Source organism: Loxodonta africana, chromosome 3, assembly GCF_030014295.1.
Source record: "Loxodonta africana isolate mLoxAfr1 chromosome 3, mLoxAfr1.hap2, whole genome shotgun sequence".
Taxonomy (NCBI): Eukaryota; Metazoa; Chordata; class Mammalia; order Proboscidea; family Elephantidae; genus Loxodonta; species Loxodonta africana.
In genome coordinates, this window is record NC_087344.1 from 146519338 (window position 1) to 146535707 (window position 16370).

A 16370-nucleotide genomic window follows, 5' to 3' on the forward strand; every position below is an offset into this window, starting at 1 on the left:
TGGAGTCATGTGTTCCATCCTTGTGGCCCCGGGGAAGGAAGACAGGGTACCATGATTGACAGCCTCACAGGATCACATGGAATTGGGGGGGGTAGTTCCCCCAAAGGAAAAGGTGAGTATTCTTACTAAAACAGGGAAAGCATGCCAGGCAGACAGAAAAATAGAGCCACTGGAGAGTCTCTATACACTCTACCTTCTGCTTTCCCTTGAAAAAAATCCTAAGAGAGCAGTTTACTCTCAGTGTGTTCACTTCCTTACCTCGTAGTCACTGTCCATTCGCTAAAATTTGGGTTGTCTCTCCATTTTTTTGCTCAAGTCGTTTAGTGATCTCCTAATTGCTGAATCAGTGAGCCCTTTTCAAGTTTCATCCTCTTTGACCTCTGTAGTATGTGATGATTCTGATCTTGCCTTCTTTTGGGAATCCTTCCTTTAGTTTTAATAAAACCATTCTACCGGTTCTCCTACCACTTCTTGGACTGCATGGGCTCTTCTTCCTACCCCTCTGAATGTTTTTGTTGCAAAAGGATTATTTTTGCATTTTTAATTCTTGCCCCTCCATAAACTTTTCCTAGACAACACTACCCAAGCCCATGGCTTCTATTACTAACTATATTCTGATGATTTCTGAATCTGTGTCTTCCATCTAGAGTCTTCTGTCTAACCCTAGTCCTATCTATACAATCACTTTCTTGGACATATACACCTAAAAGTTAACATGTCAGCATCTTTATACTTCTTATCTTCTCTTTACCTCACCCTGTTCCTTCTCTCATATTTCTTAGCTCAGTGAATGAGCCCTCCTTTTTCCAAGCTGCTAAAGGCAGAAAAAGAGTCATCTTAAATATCTTACCCCACATCTAATTAATCACCAAGTCCTTTCTATTTTGCCTGCTAAACATCTCTTGTATCTGTTCTTTGCTCTCTATCCCTCCTGTATAGTGGCGTGCCACTGTGCATCTCTTCCCAGCCTTGAGTTCAGGGATGCCACATTGGTAGCTTTAAATCAGTTATGGTAGGTGTGTTTACATCATGGGAATCAGCAAACACTACAAATCAGGATTTGGTGTTTTGATTGTTTATACTTAAGACTAAAACCAAAACCAAACTCTTTGCCGTCAAATCGATTCTGACTTGTAGCAACCTCATAGGAACAGAGTAGAACTGCCCCATAGGGTTTCCAAGGAGTGGCTGGTGAATTCAAGCTGCTGACCTTTTGGTTAGCCGCCAAGCTGTTAACCACTGTGCCACCAGGACTCCATACTTAAGCAGTCGTAGAGAAAATGTTAATAATGCCCATTAAACTTAACTGTTTTGTGTCTATTGTGTACATTGTGAATAGCACAAAAAAATTGAGGAAATATTCTTCTGGTATTTGAAAACTATTAATTCAGCAAAAGAAGTTGCTTAAATCCATGATGAATGAGTGAAGTTGCAGTGTATGTCTCTGTTGTTTCATTTTACTTGTTAAAGTCGACAAAAATATCAGATAGTATTCATATGAGAACTACACTCATTTGTCAGTTGCAGCCATTGATTGACCACAGCTACAGGAGTTTGGCAAAACTCAGTGAGAGCATTCTTTGAGAATCAATTAGATATATAGAATTTGCTGTTAAAAAAAAAAAAAAGCATACTGTATATTTTATGATTATTTGTAAATTGTGTGCTGTGTATCTTTTATATCAGTAAAATTTATAAGAGACTTATATAGTCATAAATGTATATGCATATATATTTTGGAGAGGTGTTTATTAAACATTTATCAACACACTACTATGTGAAACTGCAGAAGTACAGACATTTAGTCTCCATAACAGTCTTGTGAGGTAGATACTATTATTATTCCCATTTTGCAAAAGAGAAAACGAGACTTAGGGAGTTTAAATTACTTGTCCAAGATCATATAACTAGTAAATGAGAGAGGTGGAATTTTTACCCATGTAGTCTTCTCTAGGAAACCCTGGTGGCGTAGTGGTTAGGTGCTATGGCTGCTAACCAAAGGGTCGGCAGTTCAAATCCGCCAGGTGCTCCTTGGAAACTCTGTGGAACAGTTCTGGTCTGTCCAGTACTGTCGCGATGAGTCAGAATTGACTCAACAGCACCTGGTGGTTCTTTTTTTTTTTTTTTTTTTAGTTTTCTCTAAAACAAGGCTATAAACAGTGGAGAGCACTGAGGATTTTTTAAGAGGAGAAAAATAAATGTTATATTTTGGACAAATATATTTCATAACAATATTCATATTAGCTTGTAACAAGAAAAGCTAGAGGGAGGAAGACCATTTTAGAAGCTGTTTTAATCCAGTCTTGGAGTAGGATCATTCTGTATAGGAGTTAAGAGGAAAAATTAATTCTGTTTAAAAGAATTCATTGCAAATTAAGTAGTCCAACTATCAGTACATGTAAATACAGTAAATAGAATTGGTTAACACAATATTCAACAATGCTTGACCCAACGCTTTTGAGAACTGCTGCTCAAGACATCTGTTTAGTATTTGAAAGATGTGTTTGATGTATCAATAATGATGCTTGTGCTTTAAAAAATACCTATACCCTTTTATGTCTATACATAACAGATTTTTCTAGATGGAACCATCCTAGAGCTTCAAATGAGAAAGCTCCTCAAACAATGCTGTCTAACAGAAATTTTGCATCTGGAAACCAAAATTTGACAGATGTGGCTAAAAGCAACTCCTCATTTTCAGAAGTTTTGAATGTGAACTTTGAATTGGGAAATGAAGTTTGGGATGATTTTGATGATGAAAATTTAATAGAAGCGACTAGCTTTTCAACTGAAACTGACAAGACAGACACATCAGGTAAAATTGTATTTTAGCATGAAATAATTTCATGAGAAATTCTTTTGATATTTTTAGTTTGGCTTCCGGGACTAATTTTCTCTGCCTTTTATGTGTGCTAGTTTAATTAGCTTGGGTTTCTTAATATTGTAATTTTTAGCAAACCTGATAATATGACCCTTCCACAAACAGCATTCCCCTTCCCTACCAAGGACATTACAGGTTATTAAATAAGGTTTTTACATTACGATGATATAGTAAATGAGCTTTTTATATTCTAATGCAAAGTCTTTATTGGCACAGTATTCAAATTCAGATTGTTGATTGAATTTTCTCTCATAAAACCAGAGCTCTGAACCGGTTCAGTCATGACCATAAAGCAAAACCGGAACAGACCTGTGTTTTTTTAATTTGGGTGATCCGAAAGCAAAAGGGAAAAATTATGGGTCGTAGCCTGGAATGGGAGACTCGGAAGAGGCATAGTGAGCCATTTCAGGAGCCTGGTGCATGCGATTGGATTATTTCCAGAACTGAGGGAAGGGACACACATTCAAAACTGCGCAGTCAGCCATCGTCTTTGAGTAGGGCACCGGTGTTTCCAACTCTACGCAGTATTCCGCAGGTGGGAGATTTGGTTGCCCATGCAACGCGTATGCTGCCCCCTTGTTTTCTAAGAGGGAAATAAAGTTTCTAACAGGGCTTCAGCTCATATGATTTTTCCTGTTCTGGTTATGGTTCCAGCTAACCCAAATTTTAAAAATTCAGGTCTGGACCAGTGTGGCTTCCTTGGCCATGATTGAGCCGCAAAGAACTGGTTCGAAGCCTTACCTAAAACAATCTTTACTGCTCTTCATTCTGAGAACACAATGGTCTGTTAATATTTGTGAAGGACAAAAATATTTCATTTTAAAAATGACTCATCTGCTGGCAAAGAAAATAAAAGACAACTTTTATTTGTATTAGAAAAAAAAAAGATTAGTTTCTCCTGTGTTGGATATTGTATGTAAACCATATACAATCCAAAAATAATGAGACTTAATTCTTTGAGTTATGGGCTCATTCACTCTATTTCACTAAAATAGAAAAGTTACAGTCTTGGTAAGTATATGACAGGCTGGAGATCCTCTCTTCCATGAGGACTGACAGAAGGAAATCAGTCCCTCAACTTTTTCAGTGCAGACACCTATTCCCACAATTATAGTTACCTCCTAATATGCTCCATGCTCTTTTTTTCTTTTTTAAGTACAATCTTTCTAAGAGAAGCAGTTAGAGTTCCAGATATTTTTGTTTCAGGCCTTAAGAATGACCTAAAGAGTGAATACTCCTTCCAAAGGAACAGGATTTATCCACCTTCACAAAATTAAAAAAAAAAAAAAAAAACCCATTGCCATCCAGTCAGTTCCGACTTGGAAAATCTCCATGACATGGGGTCAATAGACACAGTTTCCTATGTCATTGGACTACCAGTTTTAACCTACCCTAGGTTAAAAGTTCAAAAGTATTGCAAGTTAGTAGGCAACGTGCACTGATGCTTGGAGATAGCCTTCTCCTATGAGGGCATAGCTTTGGCACTGGGAAAATCAGCCTCAGTAAATTATTTTCCCCGCATTTATAGCACTTAAAATGAACTTATTACATCCAGATCATTGAAAATATTGAGTGATCTTATACTTGATTATTTATATGAATTAAAAATAATAATAGTAGCTTTGCATCCTTTGAACCCAAAGAAGCTAACCTATGTGTTCTGTAGTTTGGCTTCCTTAGGTTTGATCCCTTATTTCTCTAAGCAAACTAAATTTGATTGTTGACAAGAATTATTTATTCTTTCCTTATACACCTAATCAGATCATATCAATTAGAGAGAGCCTTTGTAAAACTTGTAAAAAGCGCTATTTAGCTGTTTCCTGGCGTTTTGTTTCAACCTGTTATCTCTTTATATAGGATTTGGAAACACTTTGAGTTCAAGTACCAGAGGACATAAGCTAACCCTCCAAGAGTCAAAGAGCCAGTTCCAAAGAGAAATGTCAAAAAGGCAAGTTTTAGAACTTTAGTTTGGAATAATTCCGATTTTATATCCTCTTGACATGTAATTGGAGTTGGAGATCAAGTCATTAGATGTCAGAGAAGCTATAAGGTATTAGCCAACCTAAACCCTCTTAATCTTAGAGCTGTGTTTTTCTAAGTGCTGTTGTCAGACCACCTGCATCAGAATCCCCTAAGGGTGCTTATTTAAAATACACATTCCTGGACCCATTGTATACTTGCTGAATTATAGTCTCTGGAGCTGGACCCCAGGAATCTTCATATTTTACAAGCCTTGAAAAATGAATAAGAGTTTGACAGATGGAAAAGAAGAGGATAACATTCCAGGTAGAAAGAAGTATCTATAAAGGAATAAAGCTTCAAAGTGCATACCAAGCTCAAGGATCAGTAAAGTGCAGTATGTGGGGCTACAGCATTAAGGCTAAGATCTCCAAGACCTGATTGGGAAGGGCCTTGAACACCATACTTAGACAGAAACATATCCAGTAGGTCAGGGTCACAAGGTCATGTGCCTTTAGGATTTGGTAGGCCAACACCAAATCTAGAGAGCCCCATCTAAGGGTAGCAACCACTGCTCAGCTCCATCCAGTTATTGCTGTACAGGAAATGTGAGTCCATTGTTCTCAAATATTCTGATAACAAGCTGACAAGAAAGCTAGAAATAAGAAATTTTACATGACAATCTCCTGATTTTTTTTCACCCTTTTTAAATTTTACTTTAGATGAAGCTTTACAGAGCAAATTGGTGTCTTATTAAACAATTAGTACACATATCATTTTGTGACATTGGCTGCCAACCCCACAACATATCACCACTCTCCCCTTCTTGACCTTGGGTTCCCCATTACCAATTTTCATGTCCCCTTCTGCCTTCTTGTCCTTGCTGCTGGGCTGGTGTGCCTGTTCAGTCTGATTTTGTTTTATGTGCCTGCCTAATCTTTGGCTGAAGTGTGAACTGCAGGGGTGACTTCAGTATTGAGTTAAAAGGGTGATCAGTGGCCATACTCTTGGGGTTTCTCCAGTCTCTGTCAGACCAGTAAGTCTGGTCTTTTACTGTGAGTTAGGATTTTGTTCTACATTTTTCTCCAGCTATGTTTGGGACCCACTATTGTAGTTCTTGTCAGAGCAGTCAGTGGTGGTAGCTGGGCACCATCTAGTTTTGCTAGACTCAGTCTGGTGGAGGCTGTGGTAGTTGTGGTTCATTAGTCCTTTGGACTAATATTTCCCTTGTGTCTTTGATTTTCTTCATTCTACCTTGCTCCAGACTGGTTGGGACCAGTGGAGTATCTTAGATGGCCACTCACAAGCTTTTAAGACCCCGGATACTACTCACCAAAGTAGGATGTAGAACGTTTTCTTTATAAACTATGTTATGTCAGTTGAGCTAGATGTCCTCCAAGGCCATGGTTCCTAGCCTTCAGTCCTGTAATTTGGTCCCTCAGGGAGTTTGGATGTGTCTATGAATCTTCCAAGATCTTGCATTGGTCAAGCTGTGCTAACTTCCCAAGCATTGTGTACTGTCTTACCCTTCACCAATGTTACCACTTATCTATTGTGATTTTTAAATTTTTGACAACTGATTTTTTTAAATGTAATAGTCTGTAGACCTGATATAGCCCATGGGCCATTGGTTTTTGATCTCCATGGTAGAGAGTGATGAGCTACCCAAGATATTTAAGCATAGGAAAAACAATTACATCAGAAAAAATTCTAGCAGCAATATGTAGAGTGAATTTTAGAATGTGGAGCCACCAGAAGCATGGCAGCCAGTGAGAAAGGCAGACTTCGATGAGACCTAAACTAAGGCAGAGTGATAGAGAGGTAGGGTTGGATTTTTTAAACATTTCAGAGATAAAGCAGATGTGATTTGGCAGTTGATGTCTGGTATTAAGGAAGAAGGAAGAATTAATGATGAATACAAGTTTTTTAGCCTGGCAACTGATAGATGGAGATGTTATTATCTGAGGATATAGAAAGCATAAGAGATTTGGAAAGGAAAGCAATAATGGTTTTAGAAACTGTCAATTTGGAGTACCTTTGCCAAAGTCCAAAATGCATTTGGCAACACTGCACTTGATTAAAAGTCAAGCAAGATAAATTGTAGCCATAGCCAACACTTCCCCCAAAGAGAGGAAATACTGACAACTTCTTATTCAGGGTCCAATTTTCTAATTAAGAATTATTTATTTCTCCTTTGGAAAATACTATATTTGTGGTGTTTCAGGGAATTATTGCTATTATTTAATCATTTTACTGATCATTAGCATCAGGATAACAGAACCATAGATTTCAGAGAATTTCCAAGCTGAAGGGAAGTTTAAATGCCATTTAGTACCTCCACCACTGGATCCTTGAATCACCATCCAACGTCACTGGCAAGTAGTCACGCCATCTCTACCAACAACTCCAGGGACCAGGAGCTCATTCGCTCCAAAGTCACTTGTTCCATGTTTGGATCTCTCAGACCATTCAGAACTTTGTAAATTATCTACCTAAAATTTGTCTTTTTACCACTCCCATTTGTTGGTTCCAACTCTGAGTCATACAGAATAAACAGATGTAAGTGAAACAAATGCTGTGGGGTAGAGAAATAAAAAATAGGTAGTACACAAGTAGGACTATAGCAAGGCATGTGACAAGTTTTGTGCATGAAACCTTTAGAAAAGTACAAATAATTTTGAAACAGTTTAGAAGTGACCAACAGAAGGTAAGTGCATTTAAAAACAGATCCTATCAAGAAGGCTCTGAGAAGCTTGTACCAGAAGTTGCCTTTGGGAAGAGGGTTTGTGGGACCTGAGGATCTGATGTGGGAGGTAGACTTGCTTTTTATTTTATATTTGTTTTACTATTTTAATTCCATGCCACGTGTGTATGATATTTATTAACCAAAGACAAAAAAGATAACAATCCTATGAATATATGCAATTCTCCCCTGTCCCTGCCTACTCTTCATTGGCCCCTTGCATGGTTGTCACTGTTTAGCCTTCAACTGTCAACTGACATTGTCACCTCCTTAGAGAGGGTTTATGTCTCCATACTGTCTATCACATTAACCAGTTCATTTCCTTCATCTCATTTAAGAATTTATACTTATGTGTATATTTATTGTTTATTCATTGTCTGCTCTTCTACTAGATGGTAACTTCCTGAGGATTTGTTTACCACTTTATACCCAGCTCCTAGTATAATATCTGGCATATGGTTGTGAATAATGAATGTTTTTAATGAATGAATTTAATACAGAAGGTTAAGGGTGAATGGATTCTAGTGTACAGAGCAGTTATACATCAGAAGATAACTAGAGATGTCCAACTACAGTAAGACTGGAATAGGGAAAAGAGGTTAAAAGTTAAGCAAAGCAATAATAAAGAATAATGATGAGTCTGCAAAACATTTTATAACATGGATGAATATGGAGGACATTATGGTAAGTGAGATAAACACAAAAGTACAAATATTACATGATACCACTTTTATAAAAAGTCAAGAGTAGGTATACACACAGAAAGCAACATTCTTTGATGGTTACCAGATATGGGAGAGGGAGGGATGGGGAATCATTAGATAGTAGACACGTGTTAATTCTGGTGATAGTAAAGGCAATACACAATATGGGGGAAGTCAATACAACTTGACCAAGGCAAATGAAGACATTGGAAGGTACGTAAGAGTAACAGAGAGCTACAGTAAATGCTATAACATATACAATTTTGCAATAACAGTAATAAGCAAAAAACATATGAGTTGTTACATAGGTGTACATGCACATGCATATATAGGTATATTTGTGGGCTTATGTATATATATGTTTGTAGGTGCTGCATATATATTCATGTATATATAATAGAGCAGCACATAGGGGACACAGTTATACCCAAATACCTCATGGAATTGACTCACTGGATTTGAAGGCTCAGGACCATAGTCTTGGGGGACAACTAGGTCAAATGGTATAATTTAGTTCGTAAAGATAATGTTCTACATCCTAGTTTGGTGAGCAGTATCTGGGGTCTTAAATGCTTGCAAGTGGTCATCTAAGTAAGATACAACTGTTGGTCTCTTCGTCAAGAGCAAAAGAGAATGAAGGAAACCAAAGACTTCAAGGAGGAAATTAGGCCACAGGACTAGTGGCTCACACAAACCGCAACCTCTTCTAGTCTGAGACCAGAAGAACTAGGTGGTGCTCAGCTACCACTACTGACTGTTCTGACCAGGGACACAATAGAAGGTCCTGGTTAAAATGGGAGAAAAATGTAGAACAAAACTCAAATTCATAAAAAAGACCAGACTTACTGGACTGATAGAGACTAGGGGAACCCCTGAGACTATCACCCAAAGATACCCTTTTAACTTGGAACTGAAGCCACTCCCAGAGGTCACCTTTCAGCCAAACAATAGATTGGCCTACAAAATAAACAATAACACCCGTGAGGAATGTGCTCCTTTAAACAATCAACTATATGAAACCAAACAATCAACATTTACACAAAAGCAAAGACAAGAAAGCAGGAGGGACAGGGAAACAAGATGGATGGAAATGGGGAGGGGTGGTTGGTAGGTAAGGTGTAAATGGTGAGAGTGCTGACACATACAGAGATTGTAACCAGTGTCACAGAACAATTTGTGTATGAATTACTGGGGAATCTAAGTTGCTGTGTAAACTTTCACCTAAAACACAAAAAAATATCAAAAAAATAAATAAATTCAGCTTCATCCAATGAGACGAAATTCAGGAAACTTACGTTTAGAGATGGTTTAGGTTAAAATTATAAGCTTCCTTCAACTAAAATACAATTGAAAAAAAATTTTAAGCTTCCTGGGAATGAATATATAACTGATTATTGAGGGAAGATGGGATGTCTAGGAGTTCCTAATTGTCTTTTTCAATATATCATATATATTAATAAATATATATGTATAATATATACTTAAAGAATTATTATTTAAAAATTTTCAAAATATATGAAAGTATATACAATGAAAAAAGAAGTTAAGCCAGTGAGATTTAGAAAAGATATACAGACTTCTGGGGGATAGACAATTAAGCATAAGACTTAATTTTTTAAAGGACTGGTCAGCGGGGTGGGGAGAGAGATGCTGATGAAGAGTGAGCTAATTAAATCAGGTGGACACTGGAGAGTGTGTTGGCAACTCTTGACTGGAGGGGGGATGGGAAGATAGAGAGAGAGGGAAGATGGCAAAATTGGCACGAAATGAGAGACTGAAAGGGCTGACTCAATAGGGGGAGAGCAAGTGGGAAAAGGGAGTAAGATGTATGTAAACCTACATGTGACAGACTGGAATGGTAAATGTTCACTTGAAGCTTAATAAAAATTAATTAAAAAAAATTGTTGGATGATTATTTCTGTATTCCCTTAAAAATGGTATTCTTACCTATTTGGAATATATAAATTGTGATTTGGTCTAAAGGAAAAGAGATAAACCAAGTTCTACATGAGTCTAAGAAACACAGCATCAGTTTTTTATGGTAAATATGATAAACTTTAATCATATTCTCAAAAGAATAATTATTGATCCAAATTAGAATGGTTTTTCTCGTTTGCTATATTTTATAAATAATTGGCTTTAATTTTTAGCTTTGTTTCAGCAAATGAGGAGCCAGTTATTTCCAATTTCAGTGCATCCTCCATGACAAAATTACCTCAGCAAGCTGGAAGTACAAATATGGTAAGAAGATACATGTCTTTGTTTTTCTTTTAAATTTTGCCTGAATAGTTAAACTCTCAATAATTGCTATATTTTACCTCAAAATATAGGTCTGTTTACAAGAAAATAAACAACAAAGTCTTTCACCAGAGATTAAAAGATTATACTTTCCTCACTCTGAAAATAAATCAAATTCTTCAAATTTTGCTGAGAAAGTGGACTTTTTTATTAGAAACAGTGAATGTAAAAAGGGAATTGATTTCAGGTAAGAACTCTTTAAAGATATTTCAAGGCTATACCAATAAAAACTTTCACAAAGAAGTTCAACATTCCCTTTTCCCTTGGTTCCAAGGTTCATTTTAAAGATTAGAGCCTAAACAATTTATTTAATAAAGACATTGAAATGTTGGACCCATAGTAAGCTAAGCGTCTTACAATGATTTACAACATCAAATATCTGGATTTTTGAGAATTTATATGTTTAATGTTGTTATTTAAAATCATATTGAGTTGATAAACTTTTTTACTAATTTAAATACATTAAGTTGATTATTTGAAGTGTAAAGTCACTCAAAACAGTTAATTGATTATATAAAGTACAAAATCACATGAGGTCAGTTAATTCTTCCAAAGTTCAATTTGTATTTTAGCCAACCAGTTCTTTCACAGTTTAAAAGGTTCAATGAAAAAATCAGATTAAGTTTAATCAGTGCCCTTGATGCTAACCATTTTTATGGGTAATGCTGTAGCAATTTCCCTCTCCTTCTTGAAAAGTCAAAGATTAGAGACATGTTCACAGTTGGATTAAATAGCATTAATTTCCAGTATGTTAAAAGAAATATCTAAGAGATTTGGTCCCTACTTTTCACCATTTAAAAAACCCCTGCTGCCTTTGAGTCAACTCTGACACATGGCCACCATTTTACAAAGTCTAATCCCCTCCGCCTCCCTCTCCCCTCCTAGATATCTTACAAGGTTATGCATGTTGAAGTTAATTTGTTATATTAACCTTATAACAGTCTTCAAGTTTATCCATTTTATGTTCATTATTACATTATTTATTATGTCTTTTAAAATAAATTATGTTACAAAAAATTACTTTTAGGTTTGCTTTTTTCCCAGTAGGTATCATCCTGATGATGCAGCTGATGAAATGAAGTCTTTCCTGGGAATATTTGATGGCATTTTCTAAAGCAAACAAACACATAAAAATGCCTCATATGTTAGTAAGATAAAGTGTAAAGGAACCTTATCACAAAACATGCTTTTTATTTTTAAAAAGTAGTTCATAATGTTCAATTTTTTTCTCTTGAATTTGATCAGTTTTGCCAATTTTTTACAACAAAATATTTGGATAGATTTATTTTCCCATTATATTGTAACTTCTTGAAAAGTACTTTACAGGTTTTGTTGTTGTTGTTGTTGTTGTTAGTAAGCTGATAATTAATTTGCCCTTAGAATTAATTATTTTGGTTATTAACTGGATTTTGACTGGAACTAATTTAAAATCTCATTTTTATATTTTCTTAACAAGAAAAAAGTATTCTGTAAAAGCAAAATAATGCTAGTTAGTGACTGTACTTATTGTATGGCTTGTTCATCAATATTGTTCTCTTGTATTTTACTAATGATCTTTAACAATCCAACAACTTGCTGAACCTGTTGTTACATAACTTTGAGCAACAATAAAACGTGAATCGATATAGATTGCCGTTTTCCTTTAGCTTGTTTTTCAACAAAACTTTGTTACATTGACTTTGACTATAGCAAAAAAATACTACACGTTATTTCCAATAAATTATATCTCAACACTTTATTTGTTACTGAATAGCATGTAGGCAATCTAAGCAATGCTTATTATCTAACTTGTTTATAGCTACAGAATGAAGTTGAAGTCTACTCAAGGAATTTTAGAAAAAAAAAATTCTGTAAGCATAAAAGCCTTAGAGACGAGAGAAGTAAAAAAAAAAAAAAACTCCCAGACGAGATTGCTGTTGTCCTTATTAGTACACATTTATGAAGCACCACATGTATTAAACATAGATTAGAAGCTTAGAACAAAAATTAGAGGCTTTATCTCTATGTTGAAAAATAAGCCATCTTCACAAATCGGTATGTTTCTGCCACTGAATCAATCATACTACAACCTTTAAAGGTTATTAAACACCATTAAAGTGAAAAATTGGTATACCGCAGTATACTCATCTTGCATACACAGACTTTGACACTAAGAAGTATCAAGTTAAATCAGTTAGACTTATTGTGGTCTGCTAAGTGAAAAGCATGATACTTGGCACTGCAAAGGATGAAAATACTTTCTGCTCTCATGGAACTTACTTTACATTCTAGTAGAGAAGTTAAGACATATGTTAAAGTAATAATAAAATGTAGAATACATTGGAGCAATGGTTCTCAAACTTCAGAGTGTTACAGAACCTGAGAATTCACATTTCTTTTTTTTTTTTTTAATTGTACTTTAGATGAAGGCTTACAAAACAAACTAGTTTTTCATTATAACAGTCAGCACACACACTCTTCTATGATATTAGTTAACAACCCCACGAAATACCAATACTCTCCCTTCTCAACCTTGGATTCCCTGTTACCAACTTTCCTGTTCCCTCCTAGTCCCTTCCCCCTGCGCTGGTGTGCCTCTTTAGTCTCATTTTGAGAATTTACATTTCTAACAAGTTCCCAAGAGATGCTGATGTGTGGTCCAGGGACCACACTTTGAGAATCATTGCAATAGAAGTTTAAAGAGTTTTGGGAATACATAAGAGAGCAAATATAATCCTGGCCATGTGGTCAGGGAAGCCTTTATAGAGAAGTTAAAATTTGAGCTGAGCCTCGAAAGATAAATAGGACTTGGACAAAGATATGAAAGTATGATATTCTAGGCAGTGGGATCAGCTTGAGAAGAACTCTAAGACTTAGAGGAAAGTACCTATTTGAGGAATAATGAATAGATAAATTTAGACATACATTAATGTTGTAGGATATAAGTTTGAACTCTACCTTAAGGCCAGACTATGGAGGGCTTTAGATGTGAAGCTAAGAAATTCTAGAGTTATTCAGTAGATGAGTGTTTTCCAAACTTGCCTAATCATAAAAAATGCATGGATAATAAATATGCAAATTCCTGGGACTCACCTCATAGCTACTGATTCAGAATCTCTAAGGGAGGAGACTGGGACTCTATAGTCTTAACAAGCACTTCAGGAGGTTCTTACTTTCAAGCCAATTTGGGAAACACTCAGGTAGATAATAGGTTCTCTTTTTAGGTAATTAAAAAAAAAAAAAAAGGCAAATTGGCAGCGTTACCACAGATATGCTTCACTTTGAGCAAGAGTTTACCTGGAAAATTATGTGTAAATTAAATATATGTAACTCCAAACCCTGTGACATATATGAACCACTTAAAGCAGTCCAATGACTGGCTATTTTTTTTATGAAGTGAGTAATAATCTTACGGTTTTCCATTATATATGTTAAGCTTTAAATATAGTGGGTTTATTTATTCATATAGAACGAAACATACAGTGGAGCTTTTCACAAAAATATTTGTTGGGTTAAGTTTTTCCAAAAGTTTTGTCTTAATCAGGAAGGTCTACAACAGCACTTCAAATGACCCATTGGAAATAGGTAAAATAATTGAATATTCATTTGTATTATTTGAGACCCAGTTGCAAAGGACTTGACAAACAAAATCCTGGTTTTCCACAGATGTATCACCCATAGAAAAAATTTTATCCTAGACCTACCTCCTACATATACTTCCTCATGCTTTCAGGCAGACCTCCCCTGCCCCCATCCCCTCCACCAGCACTGTTAGTTGGTATATGTTCAGAGCATACAAATCTATTTTAATATTACCTTAAGCAAAATGTAATTAGAAAATAAGTCTTCTGAAATTCTATTGTAATACATTCTAAAGCCAAATGGAAATGGTTGTTGAGTTATTCACCATTTTAGGTTTTTGTGCAATTTACTCCTTTGAGTCATGACCCAATTAAAAAAAAAAAAAAAAAAACTCATCAAGCATGGTAGGGAACCACTCTTTTAAGGACTGCTAACCTAGTTGACGGCACTGGGGGCGGGTGTGTGTGTTTTTGTGGTGTAACCTAGGTTGGACACTGGTGACACAGTGGTTAAGAGCTCAGCTGCTAACCAAAAGGTGGCAGTTTGAATCCTCCATCTGCTCCTCGGAAACTCTGTGGGCTGGCGCTACTCTGTCCTGTAAGTCGGAATCCATTCAACGGCAATGGGTTTGGTTTTAAACTAAAGGTGGAGTACTTAGGTGGCACAAACAGTTAAACACTTGGTGAAAGTTTGGCAACCAGAAGCCCTTTGGAGGAAAGGTCTGGCGATCTGCTTCCGAAAGGTCACAGCCGTTAAAACCCCTAAGGAGCCAAGTTCTACTCTGACTCACATGGGGTCACTGTGAGTTGGAATTGACTCCATGGCAACTGGTTGTTTTGCTTTGTTGTAGCTTGGGGGCTACATAGATAATATTTACCTGTGGCATCCTAGATAATGACAGGTGTCTGTATTTATGAACTTCTGGTTTTGTGGGAATAAGCATACTTCTAGTGAGGAGAAAGTCAGAACAAAGAGGAGAGCCCAAAGTAAGTTAAGAATTTCAGTGTGGGTTTTGGTTAGGTGGTAAAAAAAACAAAACAGAAAGGACAACCCTGGTACTTCTTGCCTTTTGCCGTTTCAACTCCTGGCTGTCAAAAGTTAAAATCTGATCCAAAGACCAGTAACATGGGAATTTCCTGGAATTTGGTTAGAAATGCAGCATCGAAGACCTCACCCCAACCGCTGAATCCGAACCTGCATTCTAACAAGATCCCCGGGTGGTTATGTGCATGTGGAAGTTTGAGAAGACTTGTTTAAGGTGGCAAGAAAAAAGCAGCAATATCAGAATATTAAGAGAATCTATCCCGGCAGACAATTGTAAGAGTAACGATGATTACTTGATTTTCTGCCTGTATATTTCCTATTTTAAATGTGTTATGGAGATATAGCTCTTGTTTAATTGCCTTTCAGTGTAAGTTGTTTTCTTCACCAACTGTGTAAATTATCTTTATAATTCTCATGCATCAGCTGGGTATTTTTTATGCAGCTTGAGAGGCATTTAGGCGCTTTATTTTTGCATTTCAATTTGGAATTAAGAGATGCCTTAAAAATCTCTACATGCTTCAGCAAAACAAAACAGAAACAAAAAACCCCACAGCATTCTCAAAGATTTACAAAAATGTTCATAAACCTGCACTTGCATATTATATGTTGTAGCTGTAGTTTTTTATTAAAAAAGGAATTAAAATAAAGCTGACATTAGCATTTTGCCTGAACTGCCTCCTTATGACAGTAGATGGCTTCAATCCTTACATACAATAAAGTTATTGTTTTTTTAGTTCCTATACTGACCAGTTTAGAAACTCAAATTTTGTACCATTTAAAATGAGAAAATGGAAAAAAATAAGTAAAAGGAATTTTACTACCATCTTTTCTAATGACTAATCTACACAAGAGTTTTATTTATTAAAAAAAATTAATTCTTTCTGTTGCTATCTGATATATTTTAAACAAGGGAAATATTTAGATAGTAATGAAAAAACCTTAGCGATTCTAGCTCAAAATTTCAACTTACAGAAAGGAAAATCTAGTGTCCAAAATACTAAATTACTTGCCCATAGTTGCTCAACTAATTATTGATAGAACCTGAACTGGAACTCAGGTTGATTCCCTGCTTTTCTTATTTCAGTTCCTAAATTTAAGGGTTATATCTCATGCCCACTCTTGTAAACTTTTTATCTTTTGACCAGAAGCATAAAATGTACATTATTCACTCTCTTCTTTA

General features: G+C 35.9%; 1 protein-coding gene across 22 annotated transcripts in view; it reads left to right on the plus strand.

Annotated features, from left to right (window-relative positions):
- The window catches only part of HFM1 (helicase for meiosis 1), a 134077-nt gene extending 121863 nt beyond the window's left edge, over positions 1–12214 (plus strand). For 20 of the 22 annotated variants that reach the window (XM_064282301.1, XM_064282313.1, XM_064282300.1 and 17 more), the window contains 5 exons: positions 2573–2815; positions 4739–4829; positions 10438–10528; positions 10618–10772; positions 11630–12214. In XM_064282301.1, the coding sequence (XP_064138371.1) occupies positions 2573–2815; positions 4739–4829; positions 10438–10528; positions 10618–10772; positions 11630–11699 (650 nt within the window). In that variant the 3' untranslated portion in view covers positions 11700–12214. Of the gene's footprint in view, positions 1–2572; positions 2816–4738; positions 4830–10437; positions 10529–10617; positions 10773–11629 lie in introns of those variants that run through there. The other 2 variants (XM_064282302.1, XR_010321465.1) reach the window with 2 other exon arrangements.
- Positions 12215–16370: the final 4156 nt, after the last annotated feature.